Source organism: Mastigoproctus giganteus, chromosome 10 (genome assembly GCF_048544385.1).
Source record: "Mastigoproctus giganteus isolate SK-2022 chromosome 10, ASM4854438v1, whole genome shotgun sequence".
In the NCBI taxonomy this organism is placed as follows: Eukaryota; Metazoa; Arthropoda; class Arachnida; order Uropygi; family Thelyphonidae; genus Mastigoproctus; species Mastigoproctus giganteus.
The window spans coordinates 137,659,563-137,684,375 of NC_143584.1; the positions used below are offsets into that span (position 1 = coordinate 137,659,563).

Sequence of the window (24,813 nt, forward strand, 5' to 3'; positions counted from 1 at the left end):
AATGTGACCTGGTAACGCGCTAGGGATCTGGCGCGCTACCAGGTAGCGTGGTACGACCTGGTAGTGTGGACCGACCAGCGGCGATCCACGTCCGATGTAAAATTAGTATTAAAATGACATAACGATATAAAAAAGCGAAGTCATTCTGCAAAAAAAGAAAATGAAAAAAAAAAAAAAAAAAAAAAGGAAAGAAAAAAAAAAGAGGAAATTCGTTCTTATTATGTTAATACCATCTTCAAAAAAGTGCCTATTCAATTCCACCTTGAATTTTTTCCAAACTCGCGACGCCTCGGTCACTCCTTGAAGGCAACTTAATCCAAAGTACCACAACCCTCTTTCCGAAGGTAAATTTCAAAGATCTAATCAACCGTTACTTCCTAAAATTTTAGTGTGCCCTCTAGTTCCTGTCTCGCTACTAACGAGAATATTCCTCCCTATTTTACTAATCCTCCCCAAAGCGCCTTATACACTTCAATCAACTCCCCTCCTACCCAAGATGGCTAGTTGCTAAACTCTGCAGACCTAAACTGTTCCTCATAGAGCTAATGCTTAGCGTTTTTCATCAATATTCTTCACACCCTCTCTAGCGTTCCACAACTTTCTTTAGATGTGGCATCCAGACCCGCATACAATATTTCAAGAGTAGCCTCACCACCTTATAGAAATGGAACAGTGACCTCCCTCTCTGCCTGCTAAGACTCAAGTCTTTCTTACTAGAACATCCTTTAATATCCTCGCCCAACTAGTCTAAACTGCTTTGCGTTTCTGTTCCAAGTTAAACTACTACCATGAAGAGCCTTTACACGAAAACATCTAATGTTATCTACTGTAGTTCCTGTTGATTAGAAACAGGGTTTTCACCAACTTTTTGATCATTCTGGTTACGATAACAAATGACTGGGTTTCGAATATGGCAATTAAATACTCTTGCCCAAGTAACCGATATCTTGGCGGAAGTTGGATGAAAAAGGATAAACTTCAGTGCTCCCGCGGCCATTTCCGATGTGATGTTAACAAGTGAATGCAGTTACAATTCTCTAAACAACTTTTGTTTTGTTTTTAATCTATTGACAAAACCGTTCTTCAACACATGGTTGTTCACTATTGTGAACAACCATATAGGCCGCAAGTTTTGCATCTACAAAATTACTCATATATCATTCAAAAAGTCTCAAACAGGAATATGATATTAATTTTTAAACATGAAATGAAGACTATGTATAAGTTAAGTGCAAATGCATCATTAATACACAGCCAATTCTAAATTAGCAACGCACTACAGTCTTAATACACGAAATGAAGTACTTGATGCGTCTGCGCAAATGACTAACGTGCATCATTCTAAATTGGAATATTTTCTCCAAATTATTTTTAAATATTTGCCTTGTTAAAAATTTGGTTTATATTTAATGCATTTTTGCAATGTTTAATTATGCTTTTTTTTTTTTTTTTTTAATACATGACTTTTAAGAACGACTCTGTCTTTACAAAGATTTCGCAAAATTTCGAGAACAGTTCGTTTTTATGACAAAAAGTTCACTTCAACGAAATCACAAGTGACAAATTAACCTGGGATATATATGAGCTTCATGTAAAAGTGTACGGTATATACTTTTTATGACTCAAAATATCTATGCCCATAACGAGCAGGTAAAACCCTCAAGGCTGTGTTGACATGGCAGCGGCTACATCTGAGCGCCTGCTCCCATGGGCGGAAAAATGAACACAGACCTGGGTAGAAAAGGTCCGTGTTGATTTTTCCGCCCATGATTATGTTTTGGGGAGGCGACAGCATTAACACCAGGACCTTTTCATGTCTGTGGAGGAGGAGGTGAAATTTTCTTGTTTGCATACAAGTGCTTAAAAGTTTTGACACGACTGTGGATAACTTATCCGAAGTTATTCTAACACACCTACAAACATCGAACCAAAAGAATTAGGTCAAAATGTTATTTTGTCTGTAATTCTGCCTAGACATGATAGGAGGGACTATAGGATGAAAGCCTCGTGAATTACTGGAGACATGAGGTACTCTGCACGGCTTATGAAGGGAAGTTCTTCTCAGTTTGGCTTGGCCTAGGTTAACCGAAAGGATGTATTTTTTAAAGACGGAATTCACTTGATCAGGAGAGGTGCAAAGGTATTTGCTGATGCCACAACAGAAGTTTAAGGGTTCAGGGAAACTGTTAATTACAAGATGGTAGATAAGAAAGTCTCTGGTAAGATTCGGATTAAGGGTATCAACTAAAGTTATACTTCTGCCTTCCCCGAGAGTATGTCTGGGATATTTCGTAATTCGATATATAGTAAAATCCAGTTACAATAAACTTCTCGGAGGCGCAAGAATCAATTTTTTATACCGAAATTTCATTATAATGAATATCGCTGAAAACATATCAAGAGAACCATTATTTGTTCAAATAAATTCTGCTGCACTTTTCTAATATACAGAAATGACAATGTCCACTTTATTTTACTTCGATATCAATTTTAATATATATATATATATATATATATAAAATTTTAAAAAATCAACAAATAAATATGACAAAACATATGCAGAAAAGTAAAAAAAAAAAAAAAAAAAAAAAACTGTTCATAGATAATCGTTTTGAAAGCATATTGTATATTATATTTTAATAACCCGTACTATCAGAAATAAGGCCCAGTAAGTTTAACTTACCATGTATAAACCTCCCTCGTTGAAATTGGTGGTGATTTGTGCCACTGTCGCTCTCCAGTTGGCTGAAACAATGCGAGCCATATGTCGACGGCCACGTTCATCCACCAGCTTTCTCCACCCACAGCGCTGTCCACTGTGGGTGGAGATATTATTCCGGAAATGACGTATTCCCGATACGCTCTTGATACTGTCGAACGGGCATAGCGCGATTTCTGTACCACCATCACGATAGAGTGAACCCATGCGTCGGGCACCCACTATCTTCCCTCTTCCAAAGAACGTCTTCCAAAGATGTCAGTATGGATAAACGTCGTTAACTCACGACGTTTATCAGTATGGATAAACGTCGTTAACTCACGACGTTTATCCATACTGATATCGAATTAGTGTCTACGTGAATGCAGTGTACCTATATACCTGCCAAGCGGTGGGTTCATCCACTAGCGAGAGGGGTGACAACGTCGCGTTGCCCAGGAACCAGGTAGTCCATAAATGCTGTCCTTTCAGTGTACTATGACGAGGTTATAAAGCGAGAAACAACTTTGAGATTACATATCTGGATTTTAGTAAAGATTTTGATACAGTTCCTTACGAGAGGTTATAATATAAAGCAAAGGTATAGATTAAGATATAGGTAAAGATTAATAGTATAGATTAGCAGGTCGGAATAACAAGAATGGATCATCAGTGGTTTAGGAGTTGGACAGGAGCTAGGGGTAATCATAAATAGGGATTCTTCAAAGTGCACTGGAGTAACAGGTGGCCTCTCGTTTCTTATCTTCCAAAAAGATACTAATGGGGGTACAGAAGTTTTAAAAGATGTACTGAATAAGAAAACTTTGGAGATTACGATACAAAAAGACGTGAACGTCGACATGCAGTGTAAGTAAGTAGCAAGAAAGGCACATGGTGTTCTATGATTTCCAGAAGTTCTATATCTAAAGAAAGATACAGAACTTCTGGAGAAGATGCAAAGGCAACCAGATTGGTGAAGAGCGCTAAGAATTAAACCTAGAAGATGTGGTCTACAGAGTTTAGCAACTAGGCACCTTAGTGGAAAGATTTTATTGAAGTATATAAAGCCCTAAGGGGATTAGTAAAATAAACGAGAGAGAATTCTTATTGAGAGTGAGACAAGAACCAGAGGACACAACTATAAAATCATAGGAAAGATCAGTTCTAACTTGATCTTATGAAGTTTACCTTCGTGCAGCGTATTGTGAAACATCCCAATAAGTTGCAGGCCGGTCTGTAAACATTTCAAGAGGAATTGGAAATTTCGAACTAGGCATAATGAGTTTTATTCATTTCATTTTTGTGGCAGATGCAGAATGAGTTCGCTTCCTTGCATCATTATATGCCATCCATTTTGCTACTAAGGCCCGATGATTTTTTTTAACAACACAGTCAAGTTGGTTTTACATATAATTTTATATAATGTGGTTCAATATAAACTTGGCAGGGAAAAAAATCAAAAGTTCATAAAAAGCATTTAGAAGAATTAGGTAATGCACTAATAAAATCTAGTCGAACAAATGGACCAGTTCCATAAAGTATACATAGCGCAGAAATGCTCAAACGCCGCAAGCTTCAACGAGTAATATAAAATTAAGAACTATAAAACACAAGAAGCACAAGTTTTGTCCTACTAAATACAAAAAAAAATTATATAAAAATAAACAGTTTTCCCAGTTTATTTTTATATAATTTTTTATAAATGAGGAGCCCAGTTTTCAACACTGGGCTCTGCATTTATATGGTGATGTTGATTCAGTAGATCCTGAGCAGGTAGGATTCATTCCAATTGATACAGAAGATGAGGAAGAGGCAGAAGAGAAAGTTCAAGAAGGAGTAGATAAAGATGAAGAGGAAGCAAAAATCAAGAGAGCCAGTCCATTAACTTTAGAAACCAGTGGAGGATCATTTTGGAGGTCTTAGAAGTATCAGTCATAGTGATTGGGAGGTAATTTCAATGAGTGATGCTGATAAGGTTTCTGGTTTGGATCTTTCTGAACTTCCTCTGCCAGATCTGTTGGAAAATTCAGATATTTTATAAGAGGAACACATGAAGGAGCTTTCCAAGCATCTACCAGCCAGAGCAGTAGGCTATCCATGGGCTTTAATCTATAGTAATTCTAAACATGGTTTTAATTTAAAAACATTGTACAGAAATATGACCATGTATGATACTCCTGTCCTTCTTGTTATTTGTGATACCAATGGAGCTGTGTTTGGAGCTTTAACATCATCTTCATTAAAGATGAGTGACCACTTTTATGGAACTGGGGAATCATTTCTTTTTAAATTTCATCCAGAATTTAAGTGCTATCTCTGGAGTGGGAACAACATGTATTTTGTCAGGGTTGACATCAACAGTATTGCTATAGGAGCAGGAGATGGGCAGTTTGGTCTCTGGCTTGATGGAGATTTATATCATGGAAGAAGTAACAAATGCAAGACATATGAAAATGAAATTCTTTCTGCAAAAGAGGACTTTGTAATTAAGACACTTTAAGCATGATCCAATGTCAACTAAGGTATAAGCAGTTTAATTTAGAATTCCAACCTGTGTGAGCATCAGGGTATCACTAATTTTCAGGTAGAAGTTGAACTGCTAGTCTCCAGTGAAGAGAGAAGTTACATGCTACCCATAACGCCTTGTTTCACAAAATAAAATCGACATAGGTGGTCTTCCATGGAAGCTGCTTCCTCTGTCATATCTGTATATATGTCTGTGTATGTAGAGAGCAATGCAAGTACTGTATATGGCTAAGCCTTTAGAAGGTTATGATCATTGTTTGCACAATTTAGTTTAGTCTTATCACTAACTTTCCAGTAGGTTAGGTTGAAACTAATTTATTGTCTGCTTATGAAGTTGTTTGTATTCGTGTATGTATGATAGCAGTAGCTCATGCCAACTAGACCTCCACTGATGTTTGTTTCTTCATATATAGTACCTTCTTGCAGCTGGAATAGCAAAGTGGCATGACTAGGGATTTTGCATTGAGTTAAAATTGAGCATATGTAAGCTCTCATTTATGTAGTATAAAAATAAACATAAAATATAGCAACTGTTTCAATATTTAACAAAAGCTCGAGGGCTTGTATGGTTACTGCCAAAATGCAAAAAAATAAATGCAATAAAGCATTTTTTATGAATGAAACCGTTTTGTCTTCGTATTATAAAACTCGATCTGTTATTTCTAAATAATTTAATATTATTTATTAATTTAAAATCGGAGGTAATTAAAATGAAATAAAACAGGGAGAATTTAATTGTGTATTTATAAATGAACTATAAAAATTATTCATGAAATGGCTGCATAGCGTTTGACGAGAATTTTGTATATAGGTCACCGAAAATAATGGGCATTTGGAAACTGTATAGAATTGTGCTGCAAGAAAATAGGACACTTAATTTACATAAAAGGAGATAAGTTTCTAAACGAAAGCTTGCATAAAGTTAAGCATACCATTGAGAGGTTATTGTGGGAGCTCTAGTACGAGCAATGAATTACAACAGGATAAGGATCTAGTATATATCTTTATAGTTAAATAATATGCGAAATGTGATTGAGTAAATAAGAATACTGCAATTACAAAAAAAAAAAAGGTGAAATTAATGAATGGACAGGAAGAAAAATCTGATCGGAAGTTTTGTACAGATATACCTGTAGCAATTCCGAAGCAATAACAACATGGCTGTGCAAGTAGCTTGAGAGCAGATTCAAGCCTTTCGACTTGGGGAAAATATCAGATTCATCCAATTCATCCAAAAATTCAGCGGACCAAACACGCTCTTTTAAGAAAACACGCTTTTTAAAGAAAGAAATGCCAAAAGGGGTGATAGTCATAGACGTAAACGGAAATTTCAGTATAGGAAACGGCAAAGGATAAAGACCATAAGACCCTAAATAAACTTTTCAAAGCAAGCAAAAAGACGCACAGCAGCGGAAAAATATCTAAAACTCAGTGCTTTCCGATTACAAAACACACGCCCCAAAACAAAACAGTAGGACGAGCGGCAGCCTTTGGCTTTGTTCCAGTAAAAGGACATGATGCACTTCCATAGGCATTTTGTGACTAGCTGTAATGGAAACAACTGTACGGAAAATTAGTAAATCAAGTTAAGGGACAACGCTAATAAATAAGTAAAAAAAAAATATATATATATATATATATGGTTGGTTGATATGTTGTTTAATGGCACAAGGGCTGCTAAGGCCATATAGTGCGTAGAAATATATATTTATAAAATAATAAGAGGAGTTTACCTCGATATAGTAAGTATAACACTTCCGTATGATACTCTCCAGAAATTAAAACGAAAAAATAAAAAACTTACATTAGAGTAAAAAATAATTTAACACAATTAAAATCAATTTAAAAATTCCTGTGATCACGACATACGGTCGAAAAGCGTTGTCAGCTTCGGGAAGGAAACTCGTTTTGAATATTTCCGTTAGATTCTTTTTAATATTTTTAATTGTGTTAAATTGATTTTTAATTGGTTTTTATTTTTTACTCTAAGGTAAGTTTTTCGATTTTTTCGTTTTAATTTCTGGAGAGTATCATATTGAAGTGTTCTACTTACAATATTGAGGTAAACTCCTCTTATTATTTAACAAATATTAATATCAACGTAGAACGTATTGAACATTACAGCTCTGATTCATACTATCTAATATATATATTCTGATGTATTTTTATTTTACAGGTTACTTCCCTCTATTTCTTTAATTTAACCTACATTTTTCTCGTATTTCTTTTTGGCGTTTGGCTTTCCGTGTGACTTGCACTGCCATCATTATTATTTTTATCTGTCATATTTATTACAATATATATTCAAAAATGGTCAATAATTTAAAGGTAAAAAGTACAAAAAGTATTTTATTATTTTTTTTGGCGGGCTCCAGGGTTTCCCCTATTCGCCGAAAAAGTACAAACTAAAATAAGCAAAAAAGTCCCAGTGAACATCGGGCCGAAAATGAACCGTTTTCCAGATTATGCACATTTTCTGTTAAGATCCGCCAATGACTATGGGAGCACTAGTTTAGCAAAAATCTGTGAATCCTTTGCTAAGGGTAGTTTTATTAAACATAAGATAATACATTTTTAGGACGGAAGCGTAGCAGGCATATGGTTTTATTAAACATAAGATAATACATTTTTAATTTTTGGTTTCAACACCACAGGATTTTACAGATGTTACATGTTACAGGATGGTCTTTCTAACACCCTTTCCTCAACATCAGGTGTTATGCTTCTGGGCCTACCTGTTCGTACTCCATGTGCGAAGCGCCCATGTTCTCTAAGGCGTTGATGTACCCTGATGAATGTGAGCCTGTTGGGCTGCCTTCAGCAGGGAAATGCTTCTTGGTACAAACGTGCAGCCTCAAGTGCTCTGCCGTTGGCTTTACCATACATGAAGTGCATGTCCGCATACTCTTCGTTGCTGTAACCTCTTTCCATGTTGACTATCCTTTGACAAGTACTAATATGCCTGCTACGTCTCAGGGAATTGAGAGAGGGGAAAGGGAGAGAATGAACATAACCTAACCTCAACAAACGTCAATGGTGGATCCCAACTCTACAGTTCACCTTTTCAGTGGTGGATCCCAACTAGAAATGTGCAATATCTCGAAAACGACTCACTTAAAGACCCATGTTTACTAGGCTTTTTTTTTCATATTGTAGTCTGTACATTTCACCTTTAAATTATTGACCATCGCTTTTTAAACACGCTGTATACACAGAGAGAAAGGTGACTTAAAAGTATAGGGGAGAGACTAATAAATATTATACAGTTGAAATTAAACTGAACAGCTAAGGTTTAGAGAAAGTAAAACTGTAAAGTTTTATTAAGCGTTCTATGAAGTTATAATCTTAGTAATTAATTAACTCATAAGGAGATAACTATGTTTAATTTTCACTTCTATTAATCAAATGAAAAAAAAAAAATCAATTTAAGAAAAAAAAATCGAACGCGCCTGAAACATTTAACAAGTACTACAAGTTCACCTTGTTAGTGGTGGATCCCAACTAGAAATGTGCAATATCTCGGTTATTAATATACTGGCATCGACTAATAATCAAAACAGGCCACGGAATACTTTATTTTGGCGGGCTTTGCATAGAGAAGTATGCGTAGAGGTAATGACATCTAAGAAAAAGTAGCAATGTAGTGATCTAATATGCCATTCATATGCGATTTAGCCTGGAATACAGGGGTTGAGGGAGAGGGGAAAGCGAACCGATATCATAACTAAACTACTTCCTTGTATATATATATATATATATATATATATATATATATATATATATATTTTTTTTTTTTTTTTTTGATAATTACCTTTACGAAAGATTATTATTAATGCATGTGACTATGGATTTGTAGTTGGAAAAAAACAAAAAACAAAGGAACTTTAAAACGAGAAGCAAAGTACTTCCAGCAGTGCAACTGTGGTCGATGAAAACGAACACAATATTGTCACACTTCAAAGCGAAGATGAACAATCGCAGCCTTTTTTTCCCTAGGCGCATTATGACCAAAGTAGTCCATGCGCCATTAAACTCTAACACAACCATCCAGCCTTTTGTTCCCCAAAAATCAGAAGTGAAAGAACAAGAACCAACCAGGCCGGTGCCCAATTAATAGCCCCAGGCCAGATGGGAAATGTAGGCCCCATTTCAAACTGCTCATTAAGTATTTTTGTAATCAGTGCTAAATACATATGATTTATGTATGGATATATACATTTACATGTAGTGTACGTGATGTACTTACAAGTAACAGAACAGAATAAAAGAACCAGAACGATTTATAAAAAAATGTAATGGCAAGCAATTTTATTCAAAATGTATATGACAATAGAGTATCATACGGTAATAAGAAGCAGAAAACACAACAGTACATTCATGTTTATTCTGTATTCGGAATTTCAGATCAGAAATGGTCATCACTTCTTCACATTCAGAAATACTTTTCGTGCTTTTCTTGGAGCAAATTCATCTATTACGCCAGAAAAATCAAGCAACTTTGACTTGTCACTGTTGATGTTCAAAATTGCTAATCCATTCAAACGTTCTTGCACCATTGTGGACCGAAAGTATGATTTAATGCGCTTTAAGACACTGAAGCTCCTCTCATTAGAGGCCACTGTTGCTAGCAAATGACAGAAAAATGCGCAATGCGATGAGGACATTTGGGAAAACGTTGCCCAATCTCAAGGTCAATATTTGACCATAAATTTTCTTCGGTAACACAGCATCGAATCTGAAATTCACATCAAATCTTCTTTTAAGAAGCACTTCACTCTGAATATCACCTGAAATATAACTTGGGTATCGCAGCTGAAACTGTTTAGTTTTTTGTAACAACTCGTTCTCATCTAACTGCTTAAAGTGCCACAAAAAATCAAAAAGTCCACAAATGTCCCTGACTGCATCAAAACGACGTGAAAGGCCATCGATAACAAAGTCAATTATGGTGAAGAACACATTCACCGTGAAGTAATTTTCGGCATTCTTTTGAGTTGGGTACCCCATGCGAGTAGCAAAACTATCTGGCATACCAATACTGATGGACACATGCCGTGCTTCTTTAAGTATATCATTCCACTTCTCTTTCAGTTATTATTACTCATATTATTTCTCCCTGATTGGGGGTTCCACCTCGTGACGGGTATTGCTATCAAGTACACAGGGTGGTTGTTGTTATGTCTGGTGTTACTGTTGGTCGAGGAACTCTGACTATCCTACAGGTGTTCAGGATTGCAACTCTCTGGAGTTTCTTGTAGGTGTTCGCTGGGAGACCTATTGCTGCTAGGCTGTTATGTAGGGTTTTTGGTACCATACCTGTGGTTGACATGATGATCGGGATGGTCGTTACTTGTTGCATATGCCACATCTCTTTGATCTCCTGTCTTAGGTTCGTGTACGTCCTGATTTTTTCCCCATGGGTTTTCTGCAGGTTGCCAGTGTTCGGTACCGCTATGTCAATCAGATAGGTAGCCTTTTCCTTCTTGTCCACAAGGGTTATGTCCTGTCTGTTGTGCAGGATTGTCCTATCCGTTATTATGGCACGGTCTCAGTACAGCTTGTGGGTTCGGGTCTTTAGTACTGTCTGGGGTTCGTACTTGTAGTACGGTACACTTTCTTCGATCAACTTTTATTTCCTTGCTAGCTTCTGATGTATTATCCTGGCTACCTGGTCGTGGATGGCGAGCATGAATCCTTCAGTCTCCGGGAAGAGCGTCCCACTCGTGAGCCATGCATTGGAAGCAATTTTATCTGTGATCTTGATGGAGATGTCTTCATGGAGTGTCTTCTCTGCCCATCTTTCTAGCTTCGTTTGTGCCTCTGGTTGGGAGAGGACTCCCCGCTTAGGTTGAGTGGGGTATACCGCTTGTCTATCTTTTATTATTATTAGGAGCCCGGAGTCCTCATAATAATAATTATTATTAGGTATATGGTGCAAGGAAGCCTGAGACTTATGCTGCACCAGCCAAAAAAAAATTCCCGAGTTACCCTGTGTGTGAGAGAGAGAGAGAGAGAGAGAGAGAGAGAGAGAGAGAGAGATGATGATGATATCCAGCTCAGGACCCTGGGTGTGCCAAGCCCATACTCACCAGATGTGAGCCCCTGCAGTTTCAGAATATCTATCTGTAGTTGATCAATGTTGTCCCTTTCTACATCTAATGTAGCATCACGGGATTCTATTACCAAGTTGACCTCATGGATCATTGTGAGAACTTTAACCCAAATGGCTGACATCAGTACACATCCAAAAGTATCCAAGTATTTTTTGATACCCCGAAGATCAGACTTACACTATGCTGTCAAATTAGTTACTTCACTCAGCTCTGCCACTGCATTTCTAACACTATCCAAATGCCGTGCAATTTGTCTTACACAGACAATTATCGTTGACCATCTTGTTTTTGACATTTTATGCAGTGAGACAGGAAGGTGTTCTTTCAGTATCTCCAGCCGCTGGGAACTTGGAACTGAAGACATCGAACATTTTCTATATGATTCCAAAGAATGTTACAGCTTCACTGCAGGCTTCAGCAGAATCCGTACCAACAAGATTCAGAGTATGATTTGCACAATTGGAGAAAATGCATTTCTCATTCTTCTCCTTTAAGATCGCCTGCGCACCACTGTACTTTCCTGCCATTATCATATGCTTGACCCACACAGTCTTCAAAGTTCAGATTGAGACTTACTATGAAGTCTAAGATTCTCTGCAATTTCTTCACCGGTCTTTTTGGAAAATTCATGAAATGCAAGAAAACATTCTTCAGTTGAAAAACTGGTATCTTCCCTCTTCACATATCTGATGATGAATGATAACTGTTCTTTGTGAGAACAATCAGGTGTTCCATCAACAGCAATTGCAAAATACTTTGCAGCTTTTATTTCTTCAATAATGCTCTTTTGCACAAATGATCCACAGATTTCAATGAACCCATTTTGTATTTTATTCGATAGGTAGTGTACCTGGAGTCGTGTTTCATTCCGTACGCGTGCAACATGTTTGGCTAATACTGAATCATATTTGCTCAGAAGCTGAACAATACCCAAAAAAATTCCATTACGGCTATAGTCAATTTGTTCAGAAGAACCACAGAAAGCGAGTCCCCTCTCTGACAAAAATAGGATATCAAGAGTTTTCTTCCATTTATTATTTTCAGCCTTGAGCTGGTCAACAATATAATTGTCAATTGAAGTTGAAGCACCGCTCATTGCTTCTTTACTTGCTTCTTTCCATGCAATATAGTTTTTCTTGTGTAAGTTAGAATTTTCATGACTTGGAATGCGATCCTTTAATTTTCTCCACCCTTTCTCAATACTCCATCCTGGATGACTGGTTAATACAATCACATTAGAAGAGAGAGATCCCCCTTGGTAAACAAAAAACAAGTTGCACAATACAACGATTGTTTCGCTTGACTCCAACGCAGCCAGTCTCGTTTATATTTCTCTCCATTTGTCAATATTACTGTAAAAAGGCGAGTTGGAAATGAGTGATTATTCTTCTCCTTGGGGACATCAGTTGGTACTTCAAAGTCCTGAACTTTTATAAATGATTCAGTATCAATTCTATTCCTCTTATGAATAAGTCCAATGTGGATTTGTGATGTGGAGGACCCTTTTTCATTATTATCAGCATCAGCTTCAGTTGGCAATTGTGGTTCCACTGTTTGCTCTATCAGTTTCTTTGGGAGTTTTACCTTCTGTATCTGCAGCTGGTCCTGGTCATCAAGATCAGCGTGGTCATTCTCTGATTCACACTGATGGTGATGTCTAATTACGAAGTCAGTAATTGATTTGGATTTTTTGACAGCTTCTTCTTGCGATTTGGCACGCTTTCTCTTTGCTGCACCACTTCCATATTTTTTCATTGTCCCACAAAACTTGAGTTCTAGGTTGGCATTCGAGGTGAGCGGACGCGCTTAGATAGGGCTCCTCAGTTAAGTGGTTTACTTTTGGATAGTGCTTTTAAATATTTGATTTATTTAGATATTGTTGGATTATTTTGTTATAGGTTTTCCTGTAACTGTTTGATTTTAATAATATTATAGATATAATTTTTTAAAGTTACTTTCATTGATATTTATTTAATTTTATAATGGTAGTTACGAGATCTGCCTTAAACACGTCACAGGGTATCGTGACTCACACGGAAATAGCAGATGGCGATTTACGGGTGAGTCATGATTTAATCCGTTGTGGAACCTGTGGAATGTTTTCCAAGGTCGACCTGGTGACTAATCCTAGCTCACCTGGGGATTCTTTTCTTTGTGATCGATGTAAGGAGTGCACCGATCTTAAATTACAATTTGGTGCTCTGAGGGAACAATTTGAGTCCCTGAAAAAACGAGTGCTTGCCCTCGAAAATAATGCATCTGGGAGCTCGTCAGGGACTCAAAACTCCAGCAATCTACCAAGTGATGCACACCCGATTCGAGCCTCAAAACAGAAAAACCAAGTGCAAACTACTCTGGTTAAAAAGGACATTGTATTATTAGGAGACTCCATTGTCAGGGAAACGGGGAATATTTTTTGTAATAAAGATAGGTGGAGGAGAACCAGGGTATGTCTGCCGGGAGCAACTATTGATGATGTCACCAACAGACTGTCAGATTTTAAAGGGGGTAAAGAAAATATTATTATTCATGTGGGGACAAACGATATTAAACGTACACGATCTGACGATTTGTTGGAAAAATACAGAACCATGCTGAGGAAATGTCGCGAGCTAGGCCATAATGTCTATGTGTCTGCAATTCTGCCCAGACACGATAGGAGGGATTATATGTTAAGAGCCTTGTGGATTAACTCAAGACTTGAAGGAATCTGCAAGGCTTTAGGGGGTAAATTTCTATCAGCATGGCCCACACTTGTAGGTAGAAGGAATTTGTTTTGTAGAGATGGGATGCACTTAAACAAAGGTAGTGCAAAAGTTTTTCCAGTATTATTGAGGATACCTTAAAGGTTCAGGGAAACTGCTAGTTAGTTGGGATGTGGGTAATGTTGACACGTGTTTATCTGATAATATTGGTCAAAGTAACTCTTGCACATACCTCAAGAGTTCTTATCTGTTACCCCAACTGGACGTATTATCTAGATGTTCTGGGGGCACAAACGTTTCACGTGGGCGGGTAGCTAATGCCAGGGAAGAGAGCCTAAAAAACTTCAAGGGTTGTGTTAGGGTTGTTAAATATACAAGAACAGTAAATCTTAATTGTTTATACAGTAACGTTAGAAGTGTCGTCAATAAAATGAGCGAATTCGAACTGCTGGTTAAAACAAGTAACGCGGACATAATAGGGCTTACAGAGACGTGGTGCCACCCGGAAATTGGGGATGATGAGTTTCAGTACGGCTTGTATAATGTATTTAGGAAGGATAGGTTAGATAGAAGGGGTGGTGGGGTAATGCTTCTTATCAGAAGCAGCCTGAGTGCGACGATAGCTTTCCCGGATTCAGACGTTTCACATGCTAGTATAGAGTCTGTATGGTGTGAGATAGTTGGAAACAAAGGTATAATGCGAGTAGGAGTAATCTACAGACCAGGTGATTGTGAAGATTATGACAAAAGCCTCTACATGCAAATAGAATGGGCAAGTAAGCGTCAATGCCTTATTATGGGTGATTTCAATCTGCCTCTAATTGATTGGAGTAAATGGGAAGGAAACTCGACATGGGGAACAAAATTTTTAAATCAACTAGATGACTGTTATTTGTATCAACATGTCAGGGAAAATACTAGAGAAAAGAATATCCTAGACCTCATCATCACACATGAATCAGATGACATAACAGGGCTGACAGTAGAGGAACCAGTAGCAGGAAGTGATCACGGAGTTCTACGGTGGATGATGACGAGAGAGGTAGCAGAAGTAAAAGGCAAAGGAATGGGTTTTAATTTCAGAAAAGGAAATTATGATGCCTTAAGGTACTACATGGCCTCTATTAACTGGGTAGATATCGCGCAGAGAATGAATACGATTGAACTGTGGTACGCTTTTAAAACATTAATCACAGATGCCTTGAATGCGTATATACCATTAAAAAAATACTCCACGAGGAGGGTTCCAAGTTGGATGACTAGTGAAGTTGCCGCATTACTTGAGCAGAAAAAGGTGGCATGGAAAGGATACAGAACAATAAAAAGTACTGAAGCCTATAACAGCTACAAGGTGATGTGTAATAGAGCCACAGAAAAGGTTCGACAGGCAAAGGCAGTTTATGAGAAATCACTAGCAAACAGAGCAAAGAGGGGGGATAAAGAATTCTTCACATATATAAATGCCAAGAAGAGCAGGACAAACCAGATCGGACCTTTATGTAAGGGAAAGGGGATAGTAATAAATACACCAGCTGCCGTTGCAGATGAACTCAACAGTTATTTTGCATCGATATTTACAAATGAAAAGCCTTTTGTGGCAAAGGGAAATTGTGGGAGCGAAGTTAAAAAATATGTAATTAATGATATTGAAATTTCGCAAGATTATTTAATGAAAAAACTTTCGAGCCTACAGACCAGTAAGGCTCCTGGAGTTGATGCAATATACCCTATAATCTTAAGAGAGGCGGCAAGCGAGTGCATTGAACCATTGAGGCTAATTATGCGAGCATCATTAGACTCTGGGAAGATTCCCTTGGATTGGAAAAGTGCAAATGTATCTCCCATACATAAGGGTGGCTCTAAAAGTGAAGTTGGAAATTATCGACCTGTCAGTCTGACTTCAGTAGTAGGGAAAATCATGGAGGCAATGATCAAGGGTGGAATTCAGGATCATTTGGATCGAATTGAAATTCTCAAGGATACTCAGCATGGTTTCGTAAAGGGAAAATCATGTTTAACAAATCTGGTTCGCTATTTCGAAAGGGTCACTCACGAGCTGGATTTAGGGAATAATTTCGACATTGTTTATTTAGATTTCAGCAAAGCTTTTGACTCAGTCCCACATGAGCGGTTGCTTTATAAGCTGGAACAGGTTGGAATCACTGGGAAAATCCTTAGATGGATAGAAGGATGGCTTCAGGGCAGGAGGCAGAGGGTTGTGATAAATGGCTATTCCTCAGATTGGGTTGATGTAAGAAGTGGGGTTCCCCAAGGATCAGTATTCGGATCACTGTTGTTTTTAATTTTCATAAACGACATTGATGAAGGGATAGAGGGCGTGATGTCTAAATTTGCAGATGATGTTAAAATTGGTAGAGTAGTTAATGATCACTGTCAAGCTGAGCTTCTTCAGAGAGACCTAGATAGACTTCAGGAATGGTCAGAAAAATGGCAGCTGTGCTTTAATCCAACAAAGTGGAAGGTATTACACCTGGGAAACAGTAATCCCAAAAAAACCTATTCACTTGGTGGAGTTCAACTAAACCCAGTACTGGAGGAAAGGGACTTGGGTGTTACAATACGGTCAGACATGAAATTCTCTGAGCATTGTAAACAGGTTGCAAGGAAGGCCCATGGTGTCCTATCGATGATCTATCGAACTTTTACAAGTAGAGATAGGGACATGATAATCCCATTATATAAGGCTTATGTTAGACCACACTTCGAATACTGTGTTCAAGTATGGAGACCTCACCTGAAGAAAGACATCGAGCTTCTTGAAAGGGTGCAAAGAAGGGTAACTCGCCTGGTGAGATCGGCAAAAGGGTGTCCTTATGAAGAAAGACTTCGAATATGTGGGTTGCAGAGTTTGGAAACTAGACACCTTAGAGGAGATTTGATTGAGGTGTTTAAGGCTCTGAGAGGCATCAGTAAAATGAATGAGGACAAAATTTTCAAGATTATAAATGATGCTAGAACTAGGGGACATAAATTCAAGTTACGGGGGGAAATGTTTAGATTGGATTGCAGGAAGTTCTGTTTTAGCCAGCGAGTTATAAATTACTGGAATAAGTTGCCTTCATGGGTGGTAGAGGCCGAGAGTTTGGGGAAATTCAAAGGTCATCTGGATAGTACTTTCGGGTAAGGGAAGCACATAGGATGATAGGTTTAATTTCCTTTTTATTTATTTTTTATTTTATTAATTATTATTATTTAGTTATTTATTTTTATTTTTTTGTTTTTATCATTGTTTTGTTCGGATTTATTTTTTTTTATTTTTTATTTTTTTTTGGCTGGTGCAGCATAAGCCATAGGCTTTCTTGCACCATGCGGCCGTTACTAATACTAATACTAAAACTGATCTGAAGTAAAAAAACAAAAAAAAAAAAAAAAAAATATATATATATATATATATATATATATAAAGTAACACATCTTAATTTTGTTCAGCCTACCAGGGGGGAGTAGGCCCCCTCAAAATCGTAGGCCCATGCGAGCTGGCCCACCTGGTGCCCCCCTCTGATATGGCCTGGAACCAACTAATAAAAGACCAAAACGAAAATATATTGACAGTTATTTGAATTTCGGTTTTACGTTTTTTTTTTTTTTTTTTTTTGTAGTTGTTGGCGCATAGGCTTCTGTGGCCATAATTAATTCAAGCGAAGGTGAGATCAAATTTTTGACCTTGGTTAAATTTGGCAACATTAAGTTTGGGGCATACTCGATCGGTTTAGTTAGAGTAGTTGGGGGGGGGGGGCTGAAGTCTGGAGGGACTGGCAGAAATATGGAAACTATAGGGAAAGCGTCCACAGAAAAGTCATTGGGGGCTGACCCCACCAGGAGAAGAGTGGGGGGGAAGACAAAAACCCGTCTCCCGCCGCCAGGGGAAAACGAGTAAAGGCGCCACGCAAGGGAACATGGTGCAGGTGGCCTAATGGAGCGTTGGCAGCAGGCTGCATTTTGTCTTGATCGGTGGTTAATGTGAAATCCTGGTGAGTCCAGTCCAGACCAGTGGTAAGTTGTTCATAGTCTTGACCAGTCATTGATATCAAGTCTGTGTTTGTTATCACTTGAAGTTGGGGTTCCACCACTTGGGGTGGCCGTAGTGCTGTGCAGTCGAGTCATGGAAAACTGCTGTCTGAAACTTTGTCGTTTCGCTTGTCAGGCTACTTGTGGGTTGTGTGATGGCACAAGATCAGTGGCGCTCCATCGCGATGAGTGTTCGTCTTCTTGTGAAGAGCTCTTGGGCATAGGAGGTGAAGGCTTGGTATTCTTCTTTCGAGTCCAGTATGTGATGGGTTTTTGTCCTCTGAGAGAATACATTATCTTTGTTATTAATATGCTGAGGAGGTCATCACAGAGCGGGCAATCATACATTAGATGCTGCACGCTCTCTAATCCGCCGCAGACGCAAGAAGGATCTTCTTCGATTCCAAGTAAGGAAAGCTTGGCATTGATGGCACCATGTCCAGTGAACATGGTATGCTACTTGCAGGCCCAGTGAGAACAAAATCGTGGTGGTAGGGCAGGTGTCGGCAACCTTTTTGAGTGAAGAGCCATTTTTGATATAATTGAAAAAAAGAGAGATAATCCGAAGCGCCACTTCAGCTAAAGTTGAGGGAGCGCGGTTTGTTGTTTGTTATTTGGTTTTTAGGAGCATTAGCAACTAAGGCCATATTGCTCCGGGAATATGCGGTGATCATTTCCTGACCTTTCCGCATCCTCCGTATTTGGTGGTGACGGGCTCGAACCCCGGTCTAATCAAGAAGCGTGTGCTACGCACTGCTGCTCCTTCCCACCTGGCTACGGAGGCGCCGGGGGGAGTTTAAGAAATGGAATAGAGTGGGAAGGTGTTTTATTCGAAATATATATTTTTTGAAATATTATTTATTAATAATATTTTTAATTAATGTGACTTTTGCTGCTGAACTTCTTGAGTGAGTCTCTAAACATCAGGGAAGCATGCCATAATTTAATTTTCAACTTTTAAGCATGCTGAGAGACTCGCATTGTTCAGACGGTTTCTTGATTTATTTTTAATATAGTTCATGTTCGAAAATATTTGCCCGTAGAAATTCGTCGAACAAAAAACTGACAGAAGTCCAAACGCAAAATATTATATTTATATAAACGCAAATATTTATTTATATACGTATTAAGTTCAGATTTATATACGTGTCCGGTAAGCTACACCCGCATCGAAAACAATTTCGTCTTGCTTTTTCAACTCATCTATCGGCATCCATTTATGTCGAATTGCAAGGGCAGCCTTTTGCCTCTCCAAATCTTCAATTTAAGTTTTAAGGTATTTTAGTCTTGCACTCCACATGTCCTTGAATATTAAGTCCTCTAATTCCATTTCAAACTTTGCTTCATGTGGGCTAAAAGTTAAAGAGCTGCAGTTACATGCTCAAAGAGCCACAGGTAGCAGTAGCATGTGATGCCAGAAAGCAAGTGTACGAGCTTATGCAGCATCAGCCAAAACAAAAAAAAAAAAAAAAATTACACCATTCCCTCCAAATGCCTGTCCAGTTCCTCAGATTTATTCAACCTATCAACTTCCACAACGACAGATGGAAGTTTGTTCCAGCAATTAACCACCCGCTGGCTAAAGGCAAATTTCCATACATCTATTCTACATCTGTCTTTTCTTAATTTTAATTTATGTCCCCTTAGGTTCGTAATCTGAACAAGTGAAAGGATCCCATCAGAATTCAGCGTGCTCAACCCATTCAAGGCCTTATACACCTCAATCAGATCACCGCGCAGGTGCCTAGTCTCCAGTCACTGCAATTTGCAGAACTTAAGCCTCTCTTGGTAAGAGGATCCCTTCATTCCCCTCACCAATCTTGTTGCCATTCTCTGTACAAGCTCAAGCAAATCTACATCTTTCCTAAAATGAGGCCTCCGGACCTGTACGCAGTACTGAAGGCGTGGCCTGACCATTGCCTTATTTTTATATTTTTTTATGTAACGCCCAAACACGAGAGGTGTTAGAACCTATAGAACTTAGTACCGTGCTGGGGTTGGAGGTTGTGAAGACGAAAGAAGATATTTGTTGACATTGGACTTGAACTTCTGTAGACTGTAATTTTCAGGAAATACGTATGAAGGAAGGTTGTTCCAAAAAACAGCAGTTGAATGAATAAACGAGGTAGATGAAAAGTTGGTTCTGTGAGTTTGAAGTTGGACAGTAAATGGATGTTGGCTGGTGGCAGCACGTGTTCGGACTGTTTTGAAAGAGAGAGTAGGAATTATAGAAGCTAATTCAGAAGAACAGTGCCCATGGAAGTATCCGTAGAAGAGACATGCAGCACAAACAGTACGGCTATGAGACGGCGAGTGCAGAGACTCTGTTAGAGATGAGTCATTAATTAAACTAACTGCCCTCTTCTGAATGGAATCTAGAAGCCTGAGAGAGATTTTGAGGTCACTGCCCCATGTTTGGGAACGAACAATATTACATGGTGGGGCGGATATGCGATTTGTACAGAGTGAACAGCTGTTTGGAAGAAAAGTAACGCCGAGAGCGAAAGAGAAAACCAAGTTTTTTAGATGCAAAAGAAGCAATATTTGTAATGTGCTTGTGCCAAGGAAGATTAGAAGTCAGGGTAATCCCCAAAAGACATATATCATTTTGCCTAGAAATCGGAGTGTCACTAAAGATAAGCATAGGAGCAGAAGAATCCTTTTTTGCGAGATATAAGACAAGACTGAGTTTTAGAAGGGTTGAAATCAACTAAGTTGTCTTTGCCCCACTGGAGAATTACCTGAAGATCGGCATTTAAGGAATTAGTAGCAGATTTTCGAGAAGTTGAAGCTGATTGAGCAGGACAAGGTTTCTCAAAATGGAAAGTGGAATGCAATGTGCTATCATCGGCAAAACTTTGGATAGGATTTCCAGTCAATGGAAGAAGGTCATTAATATACAAGAGGAAAAGAGTGGGGGAAAGAACTGAACCTTGTGGGACACCGGCATTAGTGGAGAAGTTAGAAGACAGAGAGCCATCTACTATCACCCTCAGTGAGCGATCAGAGAGAAAACTGGATAACCAATTACTAAAAACAGTTGACAAACCATAAGATGGAAGCTTGTTTAGAAGACCTTTATGCCAAACACGATCAAAAGCCTTTGAGATGTCAAGAGCAACTACTTGTGTTTCACCGAACCTTTCCATTGAATTAGTCCATAAATGGGTAACATAAGCCAGAATATCACCAGTGGATCGACACTGATGGAATCCATACTGGCGATTGTTGATCAGACGAAAGGTTTCTAGGTAGTTTAAGAGAGTTGGCGGTTAATTGATTTCTCCATTACTTTAGAAAGAGTAGAAGTAATCGCAATAGGGGGATAATTGGAGGAAAAGAGATTTGTCACCCTTTTTAGGAATGGCTGGATATGAGCAAATTTCCAAGCAGAAGGAAAAACACCTTTGGAATAAGAAAGTGAAAAAGGGAAGCAAAGAATAGGAGTAAGTTCAGGAGCACTGGTTTTGAGAACAAGTGGAGAAATACCATCGGGACCTGGAGCTTTATTAGCATCAAGATTCGTCAAAATCTTTCTGACGGAAGACCACAGGAGGCATTGAATGGAGCCGGTTGGGAATGGTGGGAGGTGTTTTACCAAGATCATTAATATATGAGTTGGAAGAAACTGAAGAATTAGAAACAAGCCAATTACGATATTCAACATTCTTCTCTTGAACAACCTTAGCACATTTATTGGAAAACCAAGGTTTAGATGAAGGACGAGATTTTAAAGTGGAGTGTGGGATAAAGGATTCCATTCCTGCAAGAATAATTTCACTGACACGATCTGAGCAAACGTTGACATCAGAACTTTTGAAACAGTAATCCGACCAAGGAAAAGAAGAAAAGAAGTCTCGCAGGTCATCCCATTTTGCATTCTTGTAATGCCAAACAACACGAGGTTGGGAATAGCCATGAGATAAAGGTTCCATTGGAGAACAGACAAACACCAAGTTGTGATCTGAAGTACCTAAAGGACCTCTCACTTCGACCGTGTACTTAGAAGGGTTTTGTGAGAAAAAGATCAAGCCTATTGGCTGTATGATTGGGATTGTCCGGTATTCTTGTACGTAAATGAACAATCTGTGCAAGATCATTAGTAATTGCAAAAGCCTCAGCATCTCGACCAGCTGGGTCGGTGTAACTAGAAAATGGAAGCCAGCTGGAGTTGTGAACATTAAAATCACCAAGGAAAATTACCTCACTGTTAGGAAAGTTGGACTGGAGAAAGTCAAGTTGCAAAGAGAGGAAGTCAAAGAGCTCCAAGTGATTAGTGCAGTTGGGAGAACGGTAGAGACAACAGATGAATTTGACACAACGAGCCAGAGAAGATCAAAGAGAGGTGATTCCAAATTGCCAAGTCTCTGACAGGGAATATCAGAGAGAACATATGCACAAGTACCACCTTGGTGGCGAAAAGAATCATACAGCGAATAATTTGGGCATCTGAGATGAGCAGTAGTTGAATCAACCGATAACTGAGATTCTGTCAGAAAAAGTACATGGGGTTTGGCAGACTGCAAGTGGAAATGGACATCGTTGAGATTAGAATTGAGACCACGTATATTTGTGAAATGAATGAGGAAGTGCTTATACAGAAGAACAATCACCTCCTTTTCCCTGCTAGCAAAATTCCTATATATCATTGACAAAACCCCATGACCTGCCCTGGCGACCTCAGAAAACTTCAATATCTGACTGCACAATTACTCCCAGGTCTTTTTCATTTTCTACCACCTTAAGTGTAGTACCACACAGTTGGTCCTTTTCTCTCGGGTTACTTCTACCCATATGCAGTACTTGCCATTTGTCAAGGTTAAACTTCAGTTGCCACTTCTTAGCCCATCTGCCCAAATTATCTAGATCCTGTTGCAGTAGCACACTGCCATTACTGTCATTAACAATCCTACCAACCTTTGTATCATCTGCAAACTTCAACACTAAGCCTGATATACCTTCATCAATATCGTTGATAAATAAACAAAACAACAGTGGACCCAACACCGAACCCTGTGTGAATCCACTAATAACATTAGTCCACGAAGAGCAGCACCCATTAATTATCACCCTCTGTCTTCTCCCACTTAACCATCCTTTTATCCATTGTAGCAACTTGCCCTTAATACCATTCTGCTCCAATTTGTACAATAGTCTTCCATGCGCAACAGTGTCAAAAGCTTTCCTGAAATCCAAATACATGATATCAAAATAATTTTTTGCATCCAGTTCCTTTGTAACCACATCATAATAACCAATCAAATTTGTCAGTCAAGACTTTCCCTTAACAAACCCATGCTGTGTCTGAATTATTGCTGCAGTCTTGTCTAGATGCTCCTGCAATGTATCTTTAACCAGTGACTCCATTATTTTACCAGGAACAGAAGTTAAACTAATTGGTCTGTGATTACTAGTGTCACCCTTCGATCCCCCTTTGTGAATTGGGGATACATTTGCACATCTCCAGTCCGTGGGAACCTTCCCTGAATCTAACGATGCTCTCATAATTATAGGTAAGGGTTTGGTTAGTTGCTTTGCCACCTCCTTTAATATAACTGGATAGATCCCATCCACCCCAGGTGCTTTTCTTATGTTTAACTTCAACAATTTCTCCTCCATTTTACTCTCAGTTATTACAAAATCATTAAGTACCCTGCTACAATTTGATAACCTTCTGCCATTTTCAAAACTTAATAATTCCTCATGTGTGAATGTAGATGCAAAATACTCATTCCGTTTGTTTGCTATCTGAGCAGGATCATCAACAGTCGAACCATCGATGTCAAGTGGACCAATGAGGTTGCCGACCGTCCTAGGGTATACTCGACCAATGTCTGGGATTAACTTCCTGGCGATCTCCCCAGTGTGGGAGTTTGCCCATCAGTCCTGCCACACCTGCAACAGGTGGTCCTGAAACTTTTTCCTCTCAGCAGATCGGTTGTGTACTCAAGGCATGTTTTGGTGGTTACTCTTTGCCAGGTGGTGCAGCAGTCCTCTACACTCGATCTCCAGAGGAAGGATCCGTACCAGGACCTGTAGGGCGTGGGTACTCACCATGCTGCAGGCGCGAATGATGGTGAGTAGAATCATTCTTTGAGTCGAGTTAATGATTCGCCGGTTAACTGCTGTGGTGACTTTGTTGTATCACACGCCAGAGGTGTATGAAAACTGCTTTATAATATAAATGAAGTGTGCGCAGGCTGAGACACCAGTTCTGTCTGGTGACCCTGGCAACCAGGGCAGTGTATCTCCTGACCTTGGAGCAGAGGTATTGAAGATGGTCTTTGAAGGATAGATTTTGGTCTACGATGACTTCTACGATGATTTTGGTCTACGGGGAAACGAAGTTCAGTTTCCCCTCTCAGTAAGATTGAGTTAGTTTTGTTTGTCTGGGGAGATATTTAGGTGGTTTTGTCTTGTCCAGTCTTGTAGCAGGTTTAAGTTTTTTTTTTTTTTTTTCTTATTATTTTATAGTTCTTGAGTCAGGGTGACTCGTAGGCATATGCTCATCTCCACCATGTTCACCTGTGACGGTACAAAACCTCACAATAATACACGTGTGTAGTATGTATGTAGGTAGGTAGGTAGATATTGTGTGTGTTAGGCCTATTCGCACTAGGGAGCAGCCAACACCTGGGCAGCTGCTGCCTAATGCCCGTCCCAAGCTCGAGGAGCCAGGTCCATTATTCACTGCCAGTGCTAAGCGCACTAAAATCCAGCCAGATGTAGTGCAATACCGGTA

The 24,813-nt window shown here is 38.9% G+C and overlaps 2 protein-coding genes across 5 annotated transcripts in view; one reads left to right on the forward strand and one right to left on the reverse strand.

Annotated features, from left to right (window-relative positions):
- LOC150079308 (glucocorticoid-induced transcript 1 protein-like) overlaps positions 1-24,813 on the reverse strand; it is a 397,411-nt gene that overhangs the window by 292,161 nt on the left and 80,437 nt on the right. The window lies entirely within an intron of this gene.
- Positions 4,625-5,198, forward strand: LOC150079309 (TLD domain-containing protein 2-like). Its single transcript, XM_090383399.1, is given in 1 exon segment — positions 4,625-5,198. A coding segment is annotated over 1 exon segment (543 nt). The 5' UTR covers positions 4,625-4,655.